This window comes from Gavialis gangeticus, unplaced genomic scaffold (assembly GCF_001723915.1).
Source record: "Gavialis gangeticus isolate Ggan-Ray unplaced genomic scaffold, GavGan_comp1, whole genome shotgun sequence".
Lineage (NCBI taxonomy): Eukaryota > Metazoa > Chordata > Crocodylia > Gavialidae > Gavialis > Gavialis gangeticus.
In genome coordinates, this window is record NW_017729002.1 from 15150572 (window position 1) to 15160492 (window position 9921).

Consider the following 9921-nt stretch of genomic DNA (forward strand, 5'->3'; position numbering starts at 1 on the left):
TTATCAATGCTACTCCCTTTCAGACTTTTCCTGAAGCTGGCACTTCTTTAAATTAAACTCCTACAGCTGGTAAGGCATGAACACTTGTGTACGTGAAATAGGGCAGGATTATCCAAGGCTGATTTAGTCAGGATTGATCCTTCTTTGAGCAGGGGGCTGGACTAGATGACTTTTATGAGGTCCCTTCCAGCCTTTCTTTATTATGATCCAAACATAACCACACCTCTGGAATTGTCATAGTGAGGGCCACAGACATACAAATAGCTTACCATAAAGTAAAAGGAATGAGGAGGGGCTTTGCCATGTGTCACCTACTTCACAGTAACTCCTTATATTTACACATGTGCCCCATGGTAAGTGAAAACTGAATTATAGTAACATTCTCCTCCTTCATTGAGGGCTTAGCTACTGCAGGTTGGCTTCCACTTACCACAAAATAAGACCCTGCATCACAGAGTAGCTGACATGATAAAGAACTAAATCCTCTCACCTCTCTGGTTATTTGTATGTCCACACTATAGAAAATTTCTTCCATACTAAGGCACAATGCAGATTGTATGCTGGAAGGAGATCGCAGTAAGGCTGTCTAGACAACAGTCCATCAATAGCAGGTTGTTTGCATTAACTAATCTATCCCCTTTGTGCCTATCTATCAATATTGTACCCTCCTCAACCTGCCTGACCATGATAAGGACAAATGTCATCCCATGCCAAAAGGGGATTCCTTGCATTGTCATGGCTATTTTTTGCTAATCTACGATGTGTTCTTTCTTTAGCGTACATACCGAATGCCAAAGGATATCCATGTTGAACCACAGAAGTTTGCTGCAGAGTTGATCAATCGCTTGGAGGAAGTGCAAAAGGAACGTGAAGCAGAGGAAAAGTTAGAAGAGCGCCTTAAACGTGTTCGAGCGGTTAGTAATAACCTTAACTTCTCTATAAGCTTGTCAGTGTGTTTGGAAAACTTGAACCATGGGGTTCTTTCAGTTGCTGTGATGCTCAATGGTGGGGGAGGTTTGCACTGCATGGTTTCTGTAGGACAAGGTCATCAGTTTACAACAGGATTACTTACATGCCTCCATTACCCCAGGCTCCCCTTGTTCCATCTTTGCTCTCTCTCTCTCTCTGTCTCTATCTCTCTCTCTCTCTCTCTCTCCCCACTTCAAAGACTTTTCAATTCCTCTAATTCCCTCCTTCATACTAAGAACTTTACCTGAACCACCATTCTTCCCCCATTCTCCATAGCTGAGGCTCCTTGTGCAGCCGCTTTCTGCTGTATAATCATTGAATTAAAAAAATGGGGCTGGAAGGGACTTCAGCAGGTCATCCAGTCTTAATCCTCTGCTCAAGACAGTATCACCCATATCTAAACCATCTCAGCCAGGTACTTGTCTAACCTGCACTTAAATTCTTCCAATGATTGAGATTCCTCAACCTTTTTACGTAATCTCTTCCAGTACTTAACACCTTCATAGTTAGAAAGTTCTTCTTAACACCTGATGCTCTATGTAATACTCATTCCCACCTTCTCTTCTATGCCAGGAGCTGAGTAGTACCGTATCCCCACTTTCCAGGGTGTCTCAGTGCTTCCCATTTCTCCTTTCCTCATGCCAGACACTCAGTGTGCCCTCCTCCCCCATATCAAGTACACCATTTTCTCACCATGCCAGGGGCTCTGCGTGACCCCCCCGTTCCTGCCTTCTCTGATGCCTCCCACAGGATGGCCAAGTGGGAATGACAGGCTGTGAAAGGAGTACCTCTACAAGATTCTTTCTATCGGTGACTCCGCCTTCCTGTTATGGGCCAACTGCCTGCCTTCTCTCCTGCCATGCCTTGCTCTTGGTTAATTGATGGATATTAATTAGCGGGAGGCTGCCCATTTTATTTTTTTGCCCCAGTGCTAGAAGGCGCTATCTGCAGCTCCTTTCCTCCCCTACACCGCAGTCCAAGCCTCGCGGATGGTACTGACGTGGTTTTGACCTAGACCTTGCTGTAATTTGGCCCTCTCCTTTACTTCCCTCGGCTTCCACCACCCTGTCTTGTCCTGTGCCTTCCTGGCACTCTGCTGCCCTCTCTTGGTGAGGCTTCCTACCGCTCCCCTCTCTGGGACTTCTCTCTGCCCTCTCGCTCTGGGGCTTCTCGCTGCCCCCTCACTCTGGGGCTTCTCGCCGCCCCCTCGCTCTGGGGCTTCTTGCTCCTCACGGCCCTCTCTCTCTGGGGCTGGGGGTCCAAAATGCCACGCCCTCTCTGGCGCCGGGGTCCCCATGCTACCATGGAGCCCCTATGAGGCTTCCTCTAACCCCTAATAGCCTCACCCGGTCCTCTGATGTTATAAAACTACAGAAACTCAAGCCCCTGGGCTATAACATAAAATCTAAGCCAACTGGCTAACCATCATTCAAATCCCTACCAGGGAATTCTCCACCCCGTATCCACGAACAGGAGCTGCTCTCCCCATCAGGCTTCTCTACTCTGCTTGCTCAGGCAGAACTCCTTCTCCCTTGGCTGCTAATGGAGAACTGCCCTTCTGGCCTCACTCCTAGGGTATATATGTGCCAGGCCCTGCCCCTTCCTGTTAGCTGACTCCCCAGTGGTTGCCCTAGCAACCCACACCTGTGCCTCTGCTCTGAGAGTAGCAGGCACCTTAGTGTCCTGCTACACAGGCCCTCCCAGCAAGCAAGCAAGCAAGCAAGCAAGCAAGCTTGAGAAGGTCCTGCACCCTAGCCATGGAACCTGGAGGCTGTCACAATCTTGGGGGCCCCTCTCTGCCCAAGCCAAGGCCCACATGTAGGTCTCAATCTGTGGGCCCTCTTTCTTAACCAGTTAGCACCTCATTCTGTGTCTGCGGGTGCAGGATTGGAAGGGGCTCCCACTGCCTGAGGTGGACAGGGCAGCAGTGGTGGAAGACCCAGCCTCAGAGGCCATGGGTTTACCCACAGTGTCCTGGGCACAGCTGTAGGTTCCTGGATGGAATGCCATGCTGGCAGGGCTGAAGGCATATGCTGAGTGTGGGTATGGTGCTCCCTGGTGAGGAGCACCTGGTCCCCACAGGTGTTGTTGGTTTGGGCTTGGCAGCTGGCCCTTTACCTTTCAACCCCCAGGTGTGGAGGAGGCATCAGAGAAGCCTTTACCCTGGGTCCTTTGGGGGGCCCTGTGGCCCCTCCAGGGGGAGTCTGGCCAGGGGAAGCCACCTGACCCTTCTGTCTGTCCCCTGCCTACCCCACCTCTGCCTCATTGCCAGACTTTGTGTTGGGGGCTGCTGAGGGGCAGGCCCCTCAGGGGGCCCTTACCCTGCTATGGGATGGGTTGAGGGTGAAATGGGAAGTGGAGCTGCTGGGCAGATGGACTGAGGAGGTCAGGCTGGCTCTGGCAGGGCACTTCCTCCAGCTGCACTATGGTTTGGGGGTGGAGTGGGATGGGGCTGGCATGTGCTGGGGGGAGGGGAAGGGGGAAAGTGGGGGACTAGGGGCTAGTGTTCTGCAAGGGGCAAGCAGGAGATACACATGAGGGATTGCAAGGCACACAGCTGGCTTGCTCAGCCTATCACAGACACAAAGGCAAGCAGGAGTGAAGCACAAGATTCACCACATGGGGGGCAGATACACAGAGGTGCTGCCAAGGTGCTGGTGTAGATGGAAGTGGTGGAGGTGTCCCGCTGGCGATATGTGGTCTCCTCAGGCTGTGCAGTGACCGTGGCAGCTCAGGTGCTGGAAGCAGGAGTGGGTGCAGGTGCAAGTGTGAGTAGAGGTGCCCCCTCTGCTGAGGAGGGAGAGCAGCAGCAGTGGTGGCAGCATGAGGGCTAGCCCAGGTGGAGCAGGTAGGGGCTAGTCCCACAGGGAAGCCTTTTCCAGCAAGAAATCAGGCAAGGTAGCAGGGTCCCCAGAGGAGTTTCACCTGCAGCTCCCTTGCCCAGCAGCTGCTGCAGCAGCCAGGGAGAAGGGATGGCACCTCTCTGCAGATGCAAGCAGCTGGGCCAGATGACCATATGGTCTCACTCTGTAAATTCTTAGGTTCTTATATTCACAAACCTCAGCAAATAGTTTAGGGTTCTCAATTAAATGAGTGTATGGATCATCTCAGTTTGTAATGTCCTGATAGGCATTATCACATGTTAACTTAACTATGTGTTAAGGGCCCTTAAAACAAAGTGTATACACATTAGGGCAGGGAAACACATACTAAGGGCCCTCTGAGTGGGTCAGAGATAATCTTCTTCCATCGAGAATGATCTCTTCAACTGGTTTTAGGTAGCTTGTGTGTTGCAGTCACATGTGACTGCTCCACAGGCTCAAAACCACTTGGGAGCTGTCCTCCAGCATAACATAAAGCACCACTTGGAGCAGTTCTGTCTTCCCCTACAGTGACAGTGGGTACAACCAGGAGAGCACCTAAAGATAAGAATCCTCCCATTCTGGGCACTTCCCAGCCCCCAGGGCTCACCCCGTCTATCCATCCCTTGCCCCTTTGGATACCGCCCCCCCAACCACACACACACACAAACTCTGCCTCTAGGGCTCCTGCTGTGTCCCTTGGGATTTCCCCTCTGTCCTACTTCGTTCCCCACCCCCACCCCTGGGCTTCCTCCCTGCCCCTCAAGACTCTCCCTCTGCCCCCTCAGACCTTGCAGCTCCCAGCAGTCTACCAGAGGAGCAAGCAGGGAAGGGGAACCCATCTGCCACCACCAGTGGCATGGCAGTGCAGTGGCCATCTGCCACCACCAGTGGCGTGGCAGTGAGCGGGTTCCCTTCCCTGCTTGTTCTCCTGGGAACTGTAGGTAAGCCAGGAGCTGTGGGATGGGTGGACGGTTAGCAGGGATCTGGGATGGGGAGAGGTGGACAGAGCAGCACACCTAATACAGGCTGGCAGGGGCATGACGGGGGCTAGGTGGCACCCCCTGCACCCTGCATGAGGCCCACCATCCCCCTCCCCACCCTACATATAATGCCCTCTGCACTGCCTGCATCCTCTCTACCCCCAAATCAAGGCCCGCCCTGCACCATAGATCCAACTCACCACACCCCAGCTTATCTGAAGCTCTCACTAATGTGTAACAAGGTCCACTACCCACATCACAAAACCTGTGTGATACCAGGGATACACATGGGTTAATTTAGCTTTTGGTTGCCCCTCATTTCCAACAGGCGTCCCCAACAGAGCTCCATATTTCTAGGGTTACCATCAAAAAGGACACCTGTGGGGGAGGGGGGTCAGTGTTATGCCCCACCCCTGCCTATGCCTCTCACTTCTAAAGCATAGACCCCCCAGCCCTGCTGCTGCCTGTCACTCCTGGCCAACTGTATCCAGCCCACCAACCCTGACAGTGCCTGTCACTCCTGACCTGCAGCCCCCTGTGTCCCCCAGCCCTGCTGCCCACACAGCTCGCTCGTTCTCTGTCACTTGCTCTCACAGTGTCATTCACTGTCACTCACTCTGTGTGTGTGTGTCTCTCTCTGTCCAAACATCCAAGCTAGAAATGCCTGGGAAGAGGCAGAGCAAAAACCCGGATATTTGCTTGCATTTTAAAAACCAGACGGGGCCAAAAAAGACATGGCCAGGAAAACCCAGATGTATGGTAACCCTACATATTTCAGATTTCAGCAGCAGTCTCATAGATTTCATAGAACCCGCTCACTGCCACGCCACTGGTGGTGGCAGATGGCCACTGCACTGCCACGCCACTGGTGGTGGCAGATGGGTTCCCCTTCCCTGCTTGCTCCTCTGGGAGAGTGCTGGGAGCTGCAAGGTCTGGGGGGGCAGAGGGAGAGTCCTGAGGGGCAGGGAGGAAGCCCCAGGGGTGGGGGTGAAGTAGGACAGAGGGGAAATCCCAAGGGACAGGGGCTGCAGCCGGCCCCGGCTCTGGGGAGCTGCTGCCAGCCGGGAGCCCGGGCCGCTCTTAGCAGGCAGCTGGGATGCTGCAAGCCCTGCTGGGAGCAGCCCAGGGTCCATTGCTGGCAGCAGCCACCCAGAGCTGGGACTGGCCATGGCATGCTGAGCAAAATGACCATGGCGTGCCATGCTTGGGACATGTGCCGGGGGTTGCTGACCACTGCCTTACATTGATAGGCCCATTACCTGCCTTAGCTGGGGTCAAGAATCCACTAGGTGCTGGAGTCTGCAGCTACTTTTTTACCCAATAGAGGTATATGAGGATCAGGACAGAGAGTATTAGCAATTGTTAGAGGGGGACACTTAAGCTGCCAAGCTGTTCAGGGTAAAATCTCCAGGGCTGTCAACCTTTGCCCTCAGAAAAGTAATTTTAAATGCTTGTCAAACATCTTTTTAAAAGAAGTAGTTGGATAAGCTTTGGTCAGGGGTAACTAGGGGTATGGACACAGAAATTTTTGGAGCCCTTTCAAAGGAGGAACATTTCAAAAGGGCAGCAGCTGGTGCTCTAGTTGTTACATGTGAATGGTGAAAAGCTGAGAACTATTCAAATGCAGAAAAACCTCCAACTGTAACACTCCTTCATCAAATTTTAAAAGTTGAAGCAGGTTTTCCTACATTTGAATCCTTCTCCACTCATTCACACATAACAATTAGAATAAACCAGCTACTGCTGTTTTGAAACATTCCCTTTCTGAAAGGGCTCCAAGTGTTTGTGTCCACACCCTAGGAGTAACTATGCCTGGAGTACTCTGTAAAGAGCAACAGTTGGAAGCCTAGGAGCACCCCCCCACCCCACACACACACACATAGGAATTGCTGGGAGAGAATGAGAGGAGCCCGGCAGCCTAAAGCAGGCGGTTGTGGGAGATGGCCATGATCAGTAGCAAAAGAAAGAAGCAGAGCTTCACAGCTGGCTTAGTTATGAAAGAAGATTAAAGCAGCTGAGATAAGTTTTGCCTTCTTCAGAAGCATCGGGTGTTGGCTGTAGCTGAGGTTGGGATGTTTAACTAGGACTGGGGTTGGCAACCCCTGGCACACATGCTGAGCATGGCACGCGAGGCCATTTTGCTTGGCACGCTGCAGCCAGCCCCAGCTCTGCTGCCAGCGACGGAGCCTGGGCTGGGGGGCAGGGGCTTTGAGTCGGGGGCAAGGGACAGCAGGACTGGGGGGCAGAGGCTTTGGGTGGGGGTCAAGGGGCACAAGCAGGGCATCCTGCCATGTACCCCTTGCCCTCATTTTGTTTTTCTGCCATGCTGTTACTCTGGCATCTTCGGAAGTAGGCATTATGGTGTTTTTCAGCACTCCGGCCAAAAAATGTTGCCTACCCATGAACTAGGATGTGCCAGTGCTCCTGTTGCGTTTAAAACCTGCTTTTCTTGTTAAAAGGTCTTGCTGCATCCTTCCCCACCCCCACACCTGCCCCAGTCAGATCAATTGCCACATTTGGAGTCAGAAAGGAAATTTTTACCACAGTCAAATTGGTATGGGCTGCAGTGGGTTTTGCTTTCTTCTGTTGTGAGGAGACACAGTCCTCTTTCTTGGATCTTTCTAATGCCTTTTAACAACCCTTGCAGTGATGGGACACTGACTGTGTCCCCATCCCCCTGCTTTACCTTTGGCAAGTTAGGATTTTCTTGGTGTTTTAGGGTTATGTGTCTTGTAGTTAGTTGTGTTACAGAGTTGATAGTCTAGTTTTAGAAATAGGTTAGACAAGGTTTTGCATGGGATCCCTTTGATAGATATGATTCTGCCTCAAGCAGGAGCTTGGACTAAACGGCTTCCTGAGGTCCCTTCCAGTCCAGCTTTTCTATGATTCTATTGTAGTACAGGAGGTTTTCATCTTTCTTTTTCAACCGAAGAGTGATTCAGATGCAGAGAAATTAGGATTTTTGTTGTCATAAGCTTCTTCATGTATAGTTAGTGTCAAAACCCCTCTGCCTTTCCTCACAAACGCACCCAAAGTAATACAACACATTCAGCAAACTCATCTGCCAGAGAATCACTTTAAATCTATTTAAAGAAATTTCCTGTTTGACTTAATCTACCTTTGAACCCAGGTCTTTGTAAAGCTTTATAGTAAACCCATATGCTGTCCTTATAGTATAGTACAGGGATACTCAATCCCTGGCCCTCAAAGCCATGTGATCTGGCTTCCCAAGAGTCCAGAAATTTGGCAGCAGGGGAGCAGTGGCAATTAATGCTGCTACCTCTCCTGCATCAGCAAATTTTCAAGTGTCACAGACCAGATGACATAGGCCTGTGTGCAAGATATAGCTGACATGCATGAGGCTGGGATGGCAGCCCCAATACAGTGTGCATGGGGTTGTGCCTGGGGCAGCAGGCCCAATCTGGCACATGCAGCCTGTGGGTGAAGGAGGGCTTGATCCAAAGTGCAGGGTTAGGGCTTGATCCAGTGCATGTGGGGCCAGGGCCGCAGCTGGAGCTGAGGTGGGCAGGCCTGATATGGCTCTTGCAGGGCTGGTGGCAGGGCTAGAGCAGCAGGCCTTTTCTGACCTGTATGGGGCTGCAGGCAAGGTAGCAGGCCCAATCTGACATGTGCAGGGCTGAGGCCAGGACAACAAGCTCAATATGACATGCGCTGGGTTACGGCCAGGGCTGGGTCTGGTGTAGTAGGCCTACACCAGTCATCCAGCCCATAGGACCAAAACATTGGGCACCAGTGATACAATATATTTGCAGAGGTGTAAAAATCGTCTGGCTGAATCTGCACTACAAGGCTCCTTAGAGACTGATGGCAGTGCAAATGGCATCGGGGATATACAAGGGTTAATTCAGCTGTTGCTTGCCCCCAGTTGCCAACAGGCATCCCAAACAGAGCTCTGCATTTTAAATTTCAGCTGCAGTCTCTCAAATTCTTTGCCCCTCTAGGAGCCCTGTGAGCCAGATGACCCTCCGTAAGCCATATATTTGACACCTTTGATGTACTGAATGTTCAGTGTGTTATAATAGCGGTAGACAGAAATGTCTGTGGTAACTCACTGAACGGTGCCATACAAGGAAATGACAAAACAGTCATTTTGAATTCAAATAAATTTGGTGTTTTTTCCCCATTTAATATGCTGGGGGAAGCCCCTTGTCTTGGATTTAAGTACAAGGCAGCAGAGGGGCAGGTGGTGGTTGCTGCTGCTCCAGCTCCAGCCCTGCCCCCTACCCCAAGATTACCCTCTGGTTCTGTTGCAAGGAACTCTGAAAAACCACAACAGGTCAGAATGTTTTTGACACTAGAGATTCCTATCTGGATTCTCAGGATTTGTCTTGTGAATTGTATGTGGGTATACATCTAACAGTGCTAATATTGTCCGGTACCTTTAAAGGATCTCATGACACCCTGGTTGAAAACCACTCCTGTATGAGTGATAGTTGAAAAAAAATGGGCATGTTTTTAAAACTGGTTATTACATGCTGTATGTTGACCCAAAGGAGAGAAACATGCAGGCTTTCCTGAATAATAAAGGTAACTTGCTAGTAGGTGGAGTTTCTTTTTAATTTACTGTCCTTGTATTCTTAAACTTGACTGAGGGAGTCTCTGACAATATTGTAACAACAAGGCACCATCTAGTGGTCACATTGTTTTCCTTGTCCACTGTTTTTAAAGTGCAGCAGATAGCAGCAACACCATATCTCTACTGTTAGCAAGCCTTCATTCACAGCAACACTGAAACACCTGGCTATCAGAAGCAATGGTTTAAAGGGGTGCTCAACCCCTGGCTCACAGAGCCATGTCATCTGGCCCACATTACTCCCAAGAGTCCAGATATTGGAGGAGCAGGGCAACCTTAGTTGCCTCTTCTCTGCTGCCATATTTCTGAACCCTCATGGGCCATATAGCATGGCCCTGTGTGCTACATCAGGCATGTGGGGCCAGATCTGGCAGCATAGGGCTGGAACAAGGCAGTGCAAGGCCTGATTTTGGCACACAGTGTAGGGTTACCGTTATTTCCAAGTCCATACAACAGGATGGGGGGGGGGGGGGGGGGAGGTGGGGGGGGGGGGGGGCGGGGGGGGGGGGGAGGG

At 51.2% G+C, this 9921-nt stretch overlaps 1 protein-coding gene across 1 annotated transcript in view; it reads left to right on the forward strand.

The window, feature by feature from the left end:
- AXIN1 (axin 1) overlaps positions 1 to 9921 on the forward strand; it is a gene marked incomplete at its 5' end in the record, with an annotated part of 122101 nt that overhangs the window by 83446 nt on the left and 28734 nt on the right. Inside the window, one exon of the mRNA XM_019507389.1 lies at positions 777 to 914. Within this exon, the coding sequence (XP_019362934.1) occupies positions 777 to 914 (138 nt within the window). The remainder of the gene's footprint in view (positions 1 to 776; positions 915 to 9921) is intronic.